An 18,051-nucleotide genomic window follows, 5' to 3' on the forward strand; every position below is an offset into this window, starting at 1 on the left:
TTACCATTTTTTAGGTACCTACTGTGTGCCAGTGTTATGCCTGGCTTCTTTAAAGGTTGGGCTTCGCTGGTGACCCAAACAGTAAAGAATCTGCCTGCAATGCAGGAGACCTGGGTTCCATCCATGCATTGGGAAGATCCCCTGGAGAAGGGAATGGCTAGCCACTGCTGTATTTTTGCTTGGAGAATTCCATGGACGGAGGAACCTGGCAGGCTACAGTCCATGGGGTTGTAAAGAGTTGGACACGACTGAACGATTAACACTTTAACTTAACTTTCTTTGAAGGTTGGTTATATTTTTTGAGTTCTGAGAGTTAGAAATCCATCAAACAATTTTGATAATAACACTAACATTTAATCAGCATTTATGAATTAGGCCCCATCTAACTGTTTTACATATATTGTATTACCTCATTTAATCCTTACTCTATCCCTCTGAGAGAAGTACTGCTGCTTCCTTGTTTTACAGATAAGGAAAGTAGAGGGGCTAAGCAGATTGCCCAAACATATCATTGTGCCAGGATTTAAACCCTGGATGTTTAGCTCCAGAATATGTACTCTTAACCACTGTATTATACTGTATTTATGCAAATAATCAATAAATAATATATAAGAAGAATAGCAGAAGAAGTTTATTAGAATCAAACCGAGGGCTATAGCCCAGGAAAGAGCTTCTCAGTAGCTTTGATGGGACTGCTCCAAAGGGTAGGGGAGGAGCCAGTCTATATGAATTTTTTGGCTGGGGAAGAAATGTCAAGATTGCAACTTGGTAAAAGATTACTGCTAAGTGCGAAGAACAGATGTCTCAAGTTAATGATTTTAGTGTTTTTTTCTGTGTATGGGAAGGTGCAAGAATCTGGGGTCGCTGAAATCTGTCCTTAAATGTGCATCTTAACTATCTGGGAGCCTGTGTATCCAAAGCACAGAATGCTCATCTCGGCTTTCCCATCCTGAGTTCCCCTCTGGGCTCCCTGTCTTGGGTGACTGCAGTGGGTCATGCCTTCCCCCTTTGTGTAACTGGATGATGAGCACATTCTTTGCTTTAATGGTGAAAGCAGAAGTACAAGGTATGTCTGACAGGCCACAAGACAGGCTGTTTGAGTTAGCATACAGTTCAAACTAAATCATGTATAAACCAGAGTGGCTTCCTCATACCTCAGTATGTGGAAATTTCTTCCATCAACTGCATATCCAACTTGGAGTTTTAATATTATTATAATAAAATTGTCCATGTTCTTGACATGTATTTTGCACAAACAAAAACCATTTGGATATCTAGTACATGAAAATTATTTTTAAACTCCTTCAGAATCTCCTCTGTTTTGATTACTTTCTGTAACCTTTTGTGATGTGTATTGATCCCATGATTTTCTGGTACTCACACTTCTCTCACAGCATGCTCTTAATCAGACATTGGCGAGCTGTGGTGGGCCAGGCTAAAACCCAGCCTGCCACCTGTTTTTGTAAATAAAATTGTTTTGGAACTGAGCCATGTACTTTCGTTTACTTATTGTCTATGGACTTTTTGGGGCTTCACAGGTGGCACGGTGGTAAAGAATCTGCCTGCCAGTGCAGGAGACACAGTTTTGATCCCTGGTTCTAGAAGATCCCTAGAGTAGGAAATAGCAACTCATTCCAGTATTTTTGCCTGGAAAATTCCATGGACAGAGGAACCTGGTGGGCTTCAGTCCAAGGGGTCACAAAGAGTGGGCTGTGACTGAGCGTGTATGTGTGCATGGCCTCTTAACACTAGAAAGGGAGAGTAGAATACTTGTGACAAATGTAAAGGCCCTCACAACCTAAAATGTTCATTCCTTGGGCCTTTATAGGGAAAACGCGCTGATCCCGCCTCTAAGATTTCTAAAATACGTACTGTCCTAAAATACAGGATTCCAGACATTAGATTTTTTACCTCTGAAATTCTGTTAACCTCGTGTGTGTGTGTGTGTGTGTGTGTGTGTGTGTGTGTGTGTGTGTGTGTGAATCTTTTCACCTTGCTGTGAGGCTTTAGTTCCCCTGCTAGGAATCTAACTTCCTAACCTGTACCTCCTACATTGGAAGGACAAAGTCCTAACCACTGAACTGCCAGGGAAGTCCCTGTTACCTCCTGTTTTACTAGAGTTTTATGTTACTACCAGGCATTATAAAATAGGAATAGAATACATCTTTTTAGCTTTTGCTTTTTGTTAAAATCCCTCAGCTAAAATTGGTATTTTAAAGTAATGCCAATTATGTGACCTAAAAATAAGGTTTTAGAAAAAGGCTTGACCTGAACAACTTAAATACTTACCTCTGTGTTTTTGTGTTTCAGCCTGAGATTAACGTTACGTATTACTGTTGTTTGTTTTTTAAGTCCTTACCTGCATTAATTGAACAAGGAGATGGGTTTTCCCAAGTGTTAAAGATGCAACCTGTTATCCAGCTCCAGAGAGTCCACCAGGAAGTCTTTTCCAGTTGCTGTAGGAAACCAGATGGTAAAGCCGAGAGCTTTATAGCACAGATAGAAGCCACACCAGCCGAGACTTCTACTAGGACGACTACTGACTTGGTACTGAGAAGAAAGCGAACTAAAGACTGCCCCCAGAGGAAATGGTATCCGTTGCAGCCAAAGAGAATTAATCTTGATACATAAGCCCTTTTTGTTCATTTTAAGAGGTGAAATTAGGCACTGTCAACATTTAGATTACAGCCTAATGCCTGGACAGGACTTTGTTTAAAACAGCAGATAACTAGTGATTCCTTAATACAAGTATAGTAATGCTATGTTGGGGTGTGATGTAATATTTTCATCTGTAGTCCATGAAAAGCATATTGTTTGAATATTGACACAAAGCCTGTCAACAGTCATTAAGAGTACAAAGTTTTACTGTCCTTAAATGCCATCAACACTTGGCTGCCTTACAGCTTTTGTGGAATTTCAGAAGTAACATATCCCACTGCGTTTCCCAGATATACATCTTTGTTTAAAAAAGAGCTGTAACAGTTTATTTAAGGGCTGAAAGTCATCATTTCTGCACAGTAGCAGATACCGTTGTTTTCTTGGGTACCTCCCCCAAAGCAGTTTGATTTATCAAATTAACATGCAGATGACAAGACTGGCTTTGACTTTGTTACACTAAGTTCCATTAATTTGAATTTGTGGGATTAATTTTAATTTTTTTGGTTTTGTTTTATAAGACAAGATGATTTGTGTAAGAATTTCTCTTAGAAATAAAACTTGCCATGTAGCTGGTGTTTCTTACACACACTTTTGTTTTTCATAGATTAAGTTTTAAACATAAGTTGACTTGGAACTAATAATTTCAGGATTTCTCGTTATTTTTTGTAGATGAATCCAGTTCAAAAATATATATCAGATTAAAACATAAAACAAATTGTCACTGTGGAAGAAATACAGATGATCATATTGAAATATTTTACATTTGAGAATGTTCACATATCAAGTATATAATCATTGGTAGAAAGAAGTCTGAGAAAGCAGTATTGCCTATACTCGTAAACATTTAAGTAGAGTTTCTCTAGCTCTTATTGTTTCTCTTATTCACATTAATACAATGTAGGCAGGGCCATCTAGTTTGCCAGCTGTTTTCTTACAAACGATTGTATACCTTCATTCCTTTACAGAGGAATTTACTAATCACGAGGTTGGAAAATAATGTACTTCTCTTGTTCATTATGTCTTAATTATCATGAATAAGAAAGTCTGTCTCAGTGAAGAAAACTTACAAAGCTACTTTATTGCATTCTGAATTTGAATGTTACAACTTAAGATCTGTATATTTGTATGCAATAGTGTGTTTTTATTAAAATAATGTACAAAGACTGCAGCCTTGATCCTGTGTATTTTTGAGACTTGTCTCAGGCCTTGTGGAGCTCAGCTTTAGTTGGATGGTAGGTCAACACCTTGCACGTAACTAAATTTCACTGTAAAACTGGAGTCTACAGAATATTGCTATACTAATGCCATGCTTTTTCATAATATCAGTACAAAGGTCTATGAATAGTTTCACTCAAAAGCATGCAAACAAAAGCATTATTGTTAATTCTCCTAGGTTAGATAACTGAATTGTATTTCTGTAAAAAAAATGTCTTTTAAGAGATTCATATTGAGATACATAGAGTTTAATAACTTGATGTCTTAGATTCGTTTGCAATATGTTAGCCAAGAAAAAAGGAGAAGAAGTGAGTATGGCAAAAATCTTGATAATGTTAGATCTGTGTGAAGCTATAATCTTTCTACTCCTGGGTCTGGAAATTTCTATAATTAAAAAGTTTGTTCTTTTTAAAGCCCTCAGACAAACAGCTGAAACTTGAAATCTTTTAGAGGGCTCACAGTGGTACTCCACAGTTATAGCAGAGATCTGAATGAAATACCATTAGGAAAGAAAATATATTAGCATTATTAACTAAGGTAAACATGGCTGATATCAGTAATTTATTATCAATAAGTATTTTTAAGGAGAGAAATTGAGGGACTTCCCTGCTGGTCCAGTGGCTAAGACTCAAGTATTCCCAGTATAAGGGGCTGAGGTTTGATCCCTGGTCAGGGAGCTAGATCCCACATGCCGAAACTAAAAAGATCCAGCATGCTGCAACTAAGACCTGGTGCAGCCAAATACATATTTCCTAAAAAAGAAGATAAATTGAATTTCTGCATAGACTGAGAACTGGCTAGCTAAGGTGATGAAAAGTCAAAAAGTCTTGAAGGAAATAGTTGCAAGAAATATTGAAGGAAAACATAGAAAATCAAATAGTGACATACCTATGGTAAAAAGAAGGCCAGATTGGACGGAGTCTTAAATTTCCTTTCAACAAAAACCAAAGTCAGACAAAGAAGCAAAACACAGGAAGGTCAAATCCAGTTTCAAGGGACAGAGGACATTTAAAGCAGCTAGTTCCTGAAAACACTGAAGGAATATCTGTGTTTTCCAAACATCAGGCATTAGAAACTGTATTAGTCAGCTTGAGTTGCTGTAACAGAATACCACAGACTGGGTGACTTAAACAACAGAAATTTAATTTCTCACGGTTCTGGAGATTTGAAGCCCATGATCAAGGCAAATTCAGTTTCTGTTCCTTTGTGCATACATTGGTGGTTGGGGCAGTATTGGTCTCTTTTCTTTTAAGAACATTAATCCTGTTAGAAAGCTACACCTGTGACCTTATTTAACCTTAATTACTTCCTTAGAGGTCCTGTCTCCAAATACAGCCACACTTGGGGCAGGATTATGGGCTTCCCTGGTGGCTCAGACGGTAAAGAATCCACCTGCAACGCAGGAGACCTGGGTTAGGAAGATGCCCTGGAGAAGGGAATGGCTGCCCACTCCGGTATTCTGGCCTGGAGAATTCATCCATGGGGTCGCAAAGAATCGGACATGACTGAGCGACTTTCACTTTAGAGCTTCAGCATATGGATTTTGAGGGGACTAAAACTTTAGTCCATAACACTGGGCAACATATCTTTTCCTCGACCTCTTTCCTTGGGCCTTCGTGGCTTGGGCTGCATAGAGAACAAAGTCAATGAAATCAAACTTTTACTTTGCTTCAGAATGCAGCTATCTGTAAAACGGAGTTTGTCTGACTTCTGTTGAAGGCCGTTTTCCCCTATATACCTTCATTTATTCGTTTATTAATCCACTCAACAGATACCTGGTAGTCACTACATAGTTCAAAAGTCAGGTTCAGAGCATAGTTTCTGAACCAGATCGCCTGGATTCAGGTATCTGTTCTACTGTTACTAAATAGAATTGAGCAGGATACCTCTGTACCACAGTGTTCTCATATATAACATGGGGATGACAATACCCACCTTACAGTGTTATGAGAAGTGAGTTCATAATATAAAGTCTTTAGTACTTGGCACATAGTATACACAGTGAGCATTCCATAAGCGTTATTATTACTTGGTTTGTCAGAAAAGGAAGTGAAAACACTCAAGGGATAAAATGTCAAGAGTCTCATATTCCAGTGAGAACAGTGATCATGCAGTGCAGCAAATGGTACAGAGATGTGTGTGGGGGAACTTGGTGAGAAGCCATGGAGGTCTTTGTGGAGGAGGCTACATTTGAGCAGTCTCGAGGGAGGAAGCTTCCCGGCAGTGTGAGAGAATCCAACAGGGCAGGTGGCTGAGAGGGAGCACTGTGCACGGGAGGACCCCCAGGTAAGTCTTTCTGTGAGAGTCTTGTCTAAAGAGGCTTGCTACAGGCGAACCTGAAGAGAAGCAGGAACAACTCTTAAGAATTTTGTCCTCCCCAGAATTGGTGGTGAGGCACCATTAGTGTCAACACGGGAAGGGCAAGGAGGTGGAAAGTCCACTGAATCCGTGGTCCCCCTTTTGTGGCATTTACCCCAAAATAGCAGGAACAAGAAAGAGAAGCATACTCATCTTTTGAGGAAACCGGGAGGTAGGTTGCCCCAAACCATAGCAGATGAAGAAGGAAAGTGTATGGAGGAAAGAGAAATGAATTAGCAAGTCAGAGGGATATAAAACCTAAGTGTCTGCAGAATGATACATTGATAAGGGAAACCCAATTCTGCCCCACCCCCACCCCCAGAATCACTTGGCAGTTGAATGGAGGACACCACAGAGTCTGAGGTGAGATGGAGGAGCCTGAAAATGAGGTGGTGACTTACCCCCTTCACTCACTGTTGGTAATTATGCCACAGGAGTTTGTCTTCTGAAAAACTGAAATAAAGACCTGGAGAGAAGAGTGAAACCCAGAGCAAAAAATGGGCAAAGTGAAGTTCCGTACTGGAGTGGTGAGACTTGGAGTTCCAGAATACTGGCAGCCTCACACGTCTTAGGCTGGGCTTCTTTAGAGAAATTGAAAAACCACCCAGAGAAAAGAGCTCCAGACAATGATACTTGGAGGTCCCAAGGCACATTTCCAGCTGACCAGTCCAATTGCTCTACTGTGGAGCCATTTTGTCTCTTAAGACCCATCCACACAGGGCTTCCAGAAACATTTCTGTATATATTTTACTCTCTGAAATGAATAGAGTTCTCTTGCAGTTCAGTGGTTGTGACTTGACACTTTTCACTGCCAGGACCCAGGTTTGATTCCTGGTTGGGGAACTAAGATCCTGCAACCTGCACGGTGTGGAACAAGAACGAACAGGAAGCAACCCAAATATCCATCAATAGTCAAAAAACAAGTGTGGCATATACACATAATGAAATACACAGGAATTTTAAACTGGAATTACTGATACATGTACAGTAAGTCCCCTACACACGAACAAGTTCCCTTTTGAGAGCAAGTTCGAAGGTCCAATATGTTCATAAGACCAACAGAGTTAGCCTAGGTACCCAACTAAGGCAATTGGTTATAAAGTACTATTCTGTAGTAGGTTTATAATACTTTCATACCAAAAACACAACAAACACAAAAAAACATTTGAAGTCTTACAGTACAGCACCTAGAAAAGTCCTGTTGTGCAGTATAGCAGCTGGCATATCGGGACTGGCATCGCGTGAACAGGCAAGAAGAGTCCCTAACTGGAGGGGGGAGAAGAGGTGGCAGATGGTGGAGGTGAAGGGTCCACACGACAAGAAGTGGAGGGTGAGCTTCAATTTCACTCATACTTGACATTGATGGAACACACGTTTGCATCCTTGAAAGTTCATATGTAGGGGACTTCACTGCAATATGGATAAATCCCAAAGACATTATATTGAATGAAAGAAGCCAGGCTTGAAAGAGTACATACCATTTGTGGAAATTGCAGAAAAGGCAAAATGAATCTATGGTGGTTGCCTGTGCGGAGAGAGGAGATATTAACTGGGAATGGGCACAGGGAAGCTTTTTGGGTGACAGAAATGTTCTGTATATTGATCTTACTGGTGCTTATATTGCTATATACATATGTAAAGTTTCATTGAGCTATGCACTTTAAATGTCTTCATTTTATTTTATATGTTTTATTTTAAAGAATAATAAGCACAAAAGTGGAAATTCACCGGATATGTGAAGGAAGCCTCCAAATGCAGAGACCAAAAGACTGTAGGTCCCATGAAGGCAAGAACCTTTGTTCGGATGTACCAAAGCTAGTGCCTGCGGGCACATGGCAGTTTCTCACTGCGTATTGGTTAACTGAAAACAAGAACACAAAAACCAAAGGGAAATTAGGATTCCAAAACAAACAAACAAAAAACCCAGACAAATACATGGCAGAGTTACAAAATAATTACTGCTTTCCCAGAGAAGAGAAGAGACTGCTTCCATTAAGAAAATTCCAGTAAAGAATTTAGTAAATGAGAAAGAGTTCTTAAAAATTAAAAGTTGAAGTGTAAATGGTGAAATAAATTCAGGATGAGGGCTGTAAGATAATATGAGTGTTTCCCAAAAGTAAAACAAAAAGATTAGGAGATGTCAAATTAGGAAGAAAAGTAAGAATAAAGAGAATAAATTCAGAGGGCCGGAGGGTCTAGTTGGTTAGTCAGTTCACTTCAGTTGCTCAGTTGTTTCTGACTCTTTGTGACCCCGTGAATTGCAGCACACCAGGCCTCCCCCTGTCCATCAGCAACTCCTGGAGTTCACCCAAACTCATGTCCATCAAGTCGGTGATGCCATCCAGCCATCTCATCCTCTGTTGTCCCTTTCTCCTCCTGCCCCCAATCCCTCCCATCATCAGAGCCTTTTTCAATGAGTCAACTTTTCCCATGAGGTGGCCAAAGTATTGGAGTTTCAGCTTCAACATCAGTCTCCAAAGAACACCCAAGACTGATCTCCTTTAGAATGGACTGGTTGGATCTTGCAGTCCAAAGGACTCTCAAGAGTCTTCTCCAACACCACAGTTCAAAAGCATCAATTCTTTGGTGCTCAACTTTCTTCACAGTCCAACTCTCACATCCATACATGACCACTGGAAAAACCAGAGCCTTGACTAGATGGACCTTTGTCAGCAAAGTAATGTCTCTGCTTTTGAATATGCTATCTAGGTTGGTCATAACTTTCCTTCCAAGGAGTAAGCGTCTTTTAATTTCATGGCTGCAATCACCATCTGCAGTGATTTTGGAGCCCCCCAAAAATAAAGTCTGACACTGTTTCCACTGTTTCCCCATCTATTTCCCATGAAGTGATGGGACCGGATGCCATTGTCTTCGTTTTCTGAATGTTGAGCTTTAAGCCAACTTGTTCACTCTCCTCTTTCACTTTCATCAAGAGGCTTTTTAGTTCTTCTTCACTTTCTGCCATAAGGGTGGTGTCATCTGCATATCTGAGGTTATTGATATTTCTCCCGGCAATCTTGATTCCAGCTTGTGCTTCTTCCAGTCCAGCGTTTTTCATGATGTACTCTGCATACAAGTTAAATAAGCAGGGTGACAATATACAGCCTTGACATACTCCTTTTCCTATTTGAAACCAGTCTGTTGTTCCATGTCCAGTTCTAACTGTTGCTTCCTGACCTGCACATAGGTTTCTCAAGAGGCAGGTCAGGTGTTCTGGTATTCCCATCTCTTTCAGAATTTTCCGCAGTTTATTGTGATCCACACAGTCAAAGGCTTTGGCATAATCCATAAAGCAGAAACAGATGTTTTTCTGGAACTCTCTTGCTTTTTCCACGATCCAGCACATGTTGGCAATTTGATCTCTGGTTCCTCTGCCTTTTCTAAACCAGCTTGAACATGTGGAAGTTCACGGTTCATGTATTGCTGAAGCCTGGCTTGGAGAATTTTGAGCATTGCTTTACTAGGGTGTGAGATGGGTGCAATTGTGCAGTAGTTTGAGCATTCTTTGGCATTACCTTTCTTTGGGAGTGGAAAGAAAACTGATCTTTTCCAGTCCTGTGGCCACTGCTGAGTTTTCCATTTGCTGGCATATTGAGTGCAGCACTTTCACAGCATCATGTTCCAGGATTTGAAATAGCTCAACTGGAATTCCATCACCTCCACTAGCTTTGTTCATAGTGATGCTTTCTAAGGCCCACTTGACTTCACATTCCAGAATGTCTGGCTCTAGGTGAGTGATTACACCATTGTGATTTTCTGGGTCGTGAAGCTCTTTTTTGTACAGTTCTGTGTATTCTTGCCACCTCTTCTTAATATCTTCTGCTTCTGTTAGGTCCATACCATTTCTGTCCTTTATCAAGCCCATCTTTGCATGAAATGTTCCCTTGTATCTCTAATTTTCTTGAAGAGATCTCTAGTCTTTCCCATTCTGTTGTTTTCCTCTATTTCTTTGCATTGATCGCTGAGGAAGGCTTTCTTATCTCTCCTTGCTATTCTTTGGAACTCTGCATTCAAATGCTTATATCTTTCCTTTTCTCCTTTGCTTTTTGCTTCTCTTCTTTTCACAGCTATTTGTAAGGCCTCCCCAGACAGTCATTTTGCTTTTTTGCATTTCTTTTCCATGGGGATGGTCTTGATCCCTATCTCCTGTACAGTGTCACGAACCTCCGTCCATAGTTCTTCAGGCACTCTATCTATCAGATCTAGTCCCTTAAATCTATTTCTCACTTCCACTGTATAATCATAAGGAATTTGATTTAGGTCATACCTGAATGGTATGATAGTTGATAGCCATTCCAGAAAGGAAGGGCAGAGAAAACCAAGGAGTCAAAATTATCAAAGAGATGATACAGTTACCATATGAGCCAGCAGTTCAATTCTGAGGTCAAAACCTAAGAGAATGAAAGGCATGTCTGTGTAATAATGTGTGAATGAATGTTTATAGTAGCAAACAGAATGTCTACCAACTGACAAATGAATAAATAAAACCTGGTACATCCACTTGATGGAATATTATTTGGCAATAAGAGTTACGGTACATGTTACAGCGTGGATGAAACTTAAAAACACGCTAAGTGATAAGTCACTTATAAGATTATCTTTGGTATGATGCCATTTATATGAAATGGTATTACAGGTATAACAGGCAAGTCTATAGAAACAGAAAATGGATTAGTGGTTGCCCAGGACTAGATTGAGAGGGTGGGAAGAATGGGGAGTGATACTAATAGGTATGAGGTTTCTCTCAGGGGTGATGACAATGTTCTAAATTGATTGTGGTGATGGTTTTTTGGTGAATATACTAAAACCCATTGAACTGTATACTTTAAATGGGTGAATTGTATGGCTTGTGAAGTATATCTCAATTTTAAAAGACAGTAAAGAAAGAAGAATAATACACACACAAAAAAAACATTTTCAGATCCCAAGACTCTAGAAGATAAAACCTGAGTATTCAACCCAAGGAATGAAAAAAAACTCATCTCTACCAAGGTAGGTTACTGAGAAATGCTAGATAAAGAGAAATTCCTAAAAGCTTCCACTAGAGGAAAAGATGATAAAGAAAAGGGAACTGGAACGGCATCAAATCACTAAATAAGAGTCCTTGAAGCAATACAATTTGGAAATTCTTGGTATAAATGATTTGAAATCTAGGCATCCATACCCAGTCAAATAATCAAGTGTGAGGTTAGCCAAAAACCATTCTCAGAAATGCAAAACCTTAAAAAAAAAAATTATCTCCTAAGCATCTTTTCTGGGGACACTTCGAGAGCATGTGCTCCACTACAAAGTATAAACCAAAGACGCCCATGGGTCTAGGAAAGAGAGGCTCCAAAACAGCGGCAGATTCAATTCCACAGGACACAGTTCAGTAGATCTGGAGAAGAGAGCAGTCAGGTTAGGCTGGAATATGAACACATTAGACTCCAAAAGAGACACTATCGGGAGGAGAAAATATAACTGACAGCTTGGAAAATTATATAGAGGAGATATTTTATAGTATGTGGATGTTCAAAGAAACATGTCAAAATACCAGGAAATTATTCACCACAATAAGCAGAAAGTTGTACAAGGAAAGAAACATAATCATAGTTGGATACACAGTGATACTTACAAAGACATAATAATGAGCACCCACATCTGAATTAAGTAAAAAATTGAGACAGTTATATTGGGAAGGCAAGAGGATTGGCAATTAATAATGAGTACAGCATGAGTGCTGGACGTCAGAACAGACAGTGGTCAAAGCACTAGCGTGGGGACTTTGGAGGCCCCTGAAGCTGCTGGGTCCTGGGAAAGTCCAGGGTTTCCCAGGACAGGAACTGGAGCATCCAGGGTGGCAAGGATGGGATGCTGAGAAAGCTCCTGTACCAACCAGTATACCAGGAGTACTTGGCAGTATTGAAACAACTCAGACGGTTTCCACTCTGACCATCTGAATATCAACCACGAAGGAGGAATGTTGGGGAGTGAAGTCTTTGCCACAACTGAAAATAAATGCAAAGTGCCTGAAATAGCTGACTCCAGAGATAGTCCAAGATGGATATTATTCAATAAATGCCAGAAAAACGTAGCTAAGAGAATGGAAAGCGGTTACCTTTGTGGATGAATCTAGGTGGGAAAAGTGGGCCAAGGGACTGATATTTTTTGCTATAAGTTTTGCAGATTTGATTCTTTAAATTATTTACATTTAATACTTGCATAAAAATATATTTGATTTTTAAATGATTTAAAAACTGCAATACAAATATAAGTGAATATGAGTTATCTTCGCCACTATCTTCTCTTCTTCATATCATTGAAAATTAAGAAATAAATTGTACTTCAGGGGTTTCTTTCAGTTGTTTCAGTTCCATTATCTCAGTATTTTTCAGATAAGATTCTGTTTTTAGTTGAGAGTTTTAGTTTTGGTTTCTTTGAAGTTTTTTTTTTTTTCTCTCCCCCTGACCATTTGTTTTGCAAATAGATTCTATTATCAAGTCTCTATGTACAAAAATGAAGAAAAAAAAAAATCTTTCTAGAGAACCACTAAAAGGTTACTGGGTATTTTATATGAAATGATTTGGGGAAATTAATACTATATTCATTTGAAGCCTCAAGCTCAAGGAGTCCTCCTATAATTCATTGATGTATCTCTTAAGTTGTTTGTAGCCTGTTGACCCTCTACTGATATTAGCCAAGTGAATGAGTGATTTCACATTGCAAATTTCTAACTTGTCAGTTTCTCTAGATCACAATCACAGGCATTAATAACTTGTGGTATTTATATTCTTTTTTAAATGAGTTTAAAAGATAGTCTTACTATGCAGGAGGCAGAGTATGGTGGGGAGTCAGTGGGTGGCTGGGGAATTTAAAGTCCTAAGGGCAAATCACTGGGAAACTCCCCTGAATTTGAACTCTGGAGTCTTCATGCTACTACTGTTGAAGTGTAGTCCCTGTGTCCCTGGGAGTGTCAGAGCAGAGGAAGGCATTCACACCCCTCAGACTGACTCCCTGGTGCTTGCTGTTCGGTCGCTCTGTCGTGTCTGATGCTTTGCGACCCCATGGACTGCAGCACGCCAGGTTTCCCTGTCCGTCACTGTCTCCCAGTTTGCTCAGACTCACGTCCATTGAGTCGGTGATGCCATCCAACCATCTCATCCTCTGTTGCCCATTCTCCTCCTGCCCTCAATCTTACCTAGCATCAGGGTCTTTTCCAATGAATTGGTTCTTTGAATCAGGTGGCCAAAGTACTGGAGCTTCAGCTTCAGCATCAGTCCTTCCAGTGAATGTTCATGACTGATTTCCTTTAGGATGGACTGGTTGGATCTCCTTGAGAAGACTCTCAAGAGTCTTCTTCAACACCACAGTTCGAAAGCATCAACTCTTCAGCCCTCAGCCTTCTTTGTGGTCCAACTCTCACATCCATACATGACTACTGGGAAAACCACAGTTGTGACTATATGGACCTTGGTCGGCCAAGTGGTGTCTCTGCCTTTGAATAAGCTGACTAGGTTTGTCATAGCTTTCCTTCCAGGGAACAAGTGTCTTTTAATTTAGCAGATATATTTGCCCTCTGGTCCTCTCTTCCTTTGGCTATAGTCCTTTGACTTCCAGGTGGCCTGGGTAAGAAAACCTGGCTCCTCTGGTTCCCTTGCTCCAGCTGATCCTGCGCTAGCGAAGGCTCAGGCTGCTGTATCATCACCTGGACTAGCTTCAGTTCAGAGAATGGCCCATGGCTTTGGGCTCATACCTAGTCATGGATTTTAAGGACGCCTCTGTGGCCCACATCTTCTGCCATGATGGCACTGGAGCTAACTGTCCATCTCTGCCCCTTGCATTACCTGGATGGGACTCCCCTTCACCAGTCCGTAAGTATCTGAGACTTGGACATTTCATTCTTTTCGTTCCTTCAAACTCTTCTGAGGTTTAGTTCCTCCAAGAAGCAACTGGGGGGTTACCCTACCCCTTCAAGGCTCTTGCTGCCTGCATCATGCCAGTAGCCCTGGGTTCTCCCATCACTGCCCTTTGCAGCACCAGCTGGTTCAGTGACTTTTCTCGGGTTAGACTTCCTTTGTTCCTACATTTAAAGAAGAAATATTCATTAAATGTATTTATTTGGCTGTGTCGGGTCTTAGTGGTGGCATGCAGGATCTTTTTCACTGGAGTGTATGGACTCTTTAGTTGTAACGTGTGAACTTAGTTGCCCTGAGGCACATGGGATCTTAGTTCCCCCTCCAGGGATGGAACCTGTGTCCCCTGCATAGCAAGGGGATGTGCTTAACCACTGGACCGCCAGGGAAGTCCCCTGTTCCTATATTTGAAGCTCCTTTTCTTTTGAGTCATTTAACACCTAAGCATCTCCACCATAGGAGAAGGTGGGAAAGAAGAGTAGAAAGGAGGCTTTGACTTGCATATCTTGCTTCATTTCCTTCCCTGTTGAAAAGAATGTGGTGGGAAAAAGGTTCAAATAAGCATGGGTATGCATTCTCTCTGATTTATCATACTCTACTTATGTCTGCCAACCTCTGATCTTTTGAGGGTGTGTGTGGACATTAGAAAATGAATGGTGGGTAGGATAATATTAGTAACATCTGACCAGTTTGTAGGACACCTCGGGGCCAAGTCCCACACATTCCATTTGCAGAGCCTTGTGAGCTTTCCCAATCACATTCCAAACAATATTTTAAAATCACTTTTCATAATCACACCTCCTTTTATCCTACAGATACTCAGTGAATGCAAACACCGTGCTAAGGTGTGTGGCTACACGCGTGTAAACAAGGCACAGACCCTGCCCACAAGCAATCTGCCTTTGGCTCCCAGAGATGTCAGTGGCAGCCAGAAATTCAACAAGGTGACAAAGGAGAGCAGAAGGAAAGGGGCCCCCAAGTTTGGGGGCAAAATTGTACTGCTGCTGGGTTCCAGACTCCCAGAGGGAAGATGAAAGTAACACTCAAGGGTTTTGAGACTTCTGTGGAATTAGCTGCTTGTAAGACATTGCTTTGTCTGGCTTCAAAAGCTATGATGGAGCCCTAAGAAAGTCCTGTCATTTACAGGCAAATCTTAATACTTACTTTGATTTCTCTTTGTTAGAAGCCCAACCCAAGAATTCTGCTTAGGAATTTTTCAGATATGACAAATGGTTGCTTCTCTAGAAATAGTCTGTACTAAAATGAATCCTCATTTCTTTCGTCTTTCACAATCAAAAGGAACAAAAATCCAAAGACAGAAATCAGTATTGTGTTCTCTCTGTCTGGGTGATGGATGTGTGGCTGCCTCACCTCCAACTTCCAACAATCTCTAGATGGTCCTTCCTGAAACACAGGGCTTGATCGGCTGCACACTCTGCCCTGGAGCCCCTCCTGCCTCCCAGCTGTTGTCAGAGTCAGAGGGAGGGGAAGCAGAGGAGGAACAAGATGAGGTGTGGCAACAAAGGGACCGTGACCAAGTGTACCACGCCTTATCTGTGAGGGTATGACTCTCCAGATATTTCCTCGAATGGTCTACGTGATGTGTAGATAAGCCCTGTGGTTCCCTTTGCTGTTTAATACATCAGATCAGAGTCTCAGAATTCTCAGAAATCACTTTTTCCCCTAACACAACCCCTTTTATCTTTCATATCTCCCTTTAAATATGATGTGAAAGAATTGTGTAAACCAACCCACGAAGTAATAGTGCAGCCAAGTCAGGTGAAAGGCCATTAATAGATTAAATTATAAAGTTGTTTAAGGCAATGTATTTTTGGTTTTTAGTTTTTTTAATTAAAAAAAAAACAATTTAGTTTGTTTTTAAAACAAGCACATAAAGAAACCACTTGGAAATTCCCTTGCGGTCCAGTGGTTAGGACTCAGTGCTTTCACTGCCAAGGCTGGGTTCAATCCCTGGTCGTGGAACTAAGATTCTGCAAGCTGCACCACAAAAAAACAAAGCAAACAGAATTCACTATATGCCTAGAATGCTACAAAAATACTTCCCTATAAGTGTTGAAATTTAACTGTATCAACTTATTTGCAGAAAGTGAAGTCGCTCAGTCAGGTCCGCCTCTTTGCAACCCCATGGACTGTAGCCTACCATGCTCCTCCATCCTTGGGATTTTCCAGGCAAGAGTACTGGAGTGGGTTGCAAGAGAATAGTAATAAAATACTAATAGTTACTATGCCATTGAGTGCTCCCTGTGTGCCAAGAACACGCTAAGAACTTCACGTGCATCATCTCATTTAATCCTCAAAACCATGCATGAGGTGCGAGCTATCATCTCCATTCTCAGGATACAGAGATAGAGGTAAGACAGTGTACACGTCCAGCAACCTTCCTGGGGGTCTGCAGACAATACTCGGTGAAGCTAGGTGGTGTGACTGCAAACTCTGCCTCCACCGCTCCCCATCAGTTCAGCTCAGATCAGTCGCTCAGTCGTGTCTGACTCTCTGCTCAGTCCCCATGAATTGCAGCAAACCAGGCCTCCCTGTCCATCACCAACTCCCGGAGTTCACTCAAACTCATGTCCATAGAGTCGGTGATGCCATCCAGCCATCTCATCTTCTGTCATCCCCTTCTCCTCCAGCCTTCAATCTTTCCCAGCAACAGGATCTTTTCCAGTGAGACAGTTCTTCACATGAGGTGGCCAAAGAGTTTCAGCTTCAACATCAGTCCTTCCAATGAACACCCTGGACTGATCTCCTTTAGAATGGACTGGTTGGATCTCCTTGTAGTCCAAGGGACTCTCAAGAGTCTTCTCCAACACTGCAGTTCAAAAGCATCAGTTCATCATCACTCAGCTTTCTTTATAGTCCAACTCTCACATCCATACATGACCACTGGAAAAACCATAGCCTTGACTAGATGGACCTTTGTTGGCAAAGTAATGTCTTTGCTTTTGAATATGCTATCTAGGTTGGTCATAACTCTTCTTCCAAGAGTAAGCGTTTTTTAATTTCATGGCTGCAGTCACCATCTGCAGTGATTTTGGAGCCCCCCAAAATAAAGTCTGCCCCTCCCCATGACACAGAGCAAAGGCCCCTAGCCTTGGGTCACAATGTCCTTGCCATTACACCATAGCTCCCTTGTGCACTCTTTTTTTTTTTTCAAATGACATGTAGCAACATATAGTAACAACAAACATTTCTAAATTTCCCAGGAGTTATGAGCAGCATCTAAGAAATTGCTCAAAGTGGTTTTTAAAAGTTGATTATCTTAAGGATATTGTGTGTGTATTTCTGCTGTTAATTACTTGAGAAATATAAATCATGATAGCCAACCATTACTTCATGGCAGGAAGTTAACAGTCCTGCCCATTCAAGATTACAGTTATAAATTCTGAATGGCCAACTGTGAATTAATAAGCTTTCAAAGCAACTTCCAGACAATTGAGTCATCAAGTTTTTCAGAGAAGTATGTGGCACACATTTAAGTCATTGTCTTCTTTGGTGACATGTTTATGATATTAATTTAAATGATAAAAGAGGGATTCCCTGGGATTTCAGTGGTTAGGACTCTGTGCTTCCACTGCAGGCTGCACGGGTTCAATCCCTGGTCAGGGAACTAAGATCCCACAAGCTGGGAATAACAATAATAATAATAATAATAATAATAATTTCAGTTGACTAAAAATTGTGTCAGTTTTCCAAATACATGTAGCATCTGTTACAAAGATAGTGTTTGGAAAACATTAAACTGACCTAGTTTCATTTTCCCAGTTAAACTTTATTGTCTTCTGGTCTTCCACATCTGAGGCTGAGCGCTGAGTCTTACTGCACCCCAGTAATGAGGGGGAGAAGCACCAGCCCCACCTGGAACAAGGGACTGTGGAACAGTTGTGCCTCTTTTTTTTTTGGCTGTTCT

At 40.8% G+C, this 18,051-nt stretch overlaps 1 protein-coding gene across 2 annotated transcripts in view; it reads left to right on the forward strand.

The window, feature by feature from the left end:
• The window catches only part of NSL1 (NSL1 component of MIS12 kinetochore complex), a 41,485-nt gene extending 37,664 nt beyond the window's left edge, over positions 1–3,821 (forward strand). The window contains exon 6 of one of the 2 annotated variants that reach the window (XM_012187775.5): positions 15–3,821. In XM_012187775.5, coding sequence (XP_012043165.2) covers positions 15–53 — 39 coding nt within the window. In that variant the 3' untranslated portion in view covers positions 54–3,821. The remainder of the gene's footprint in view (positions 1–14) is intronic. The other variant, XM_004013896.6, reaches the window with a different exon arrangement.
• The last annotated feature ends 14,230 nt before the right edge of the window (positions 3,822–18,051 follow it).

The sequence above is a fragment of the Ovis aries genome, chromosome 12 (assembly GCF_016772045.2).
Source record: "Ovis aries strain OAR_USU_Benz2616 breed Rambouillet chromosome 12, ARS-UI_Ramb_v3.0, whole genome shotgun sequence".
Taxonomy (NCBI): domain Eukaryota; kingdom Metazoa; phylum Chordata; class Mammalia; order Artiodactyla; family Bovidae; genus Ovis; species Ovis aries.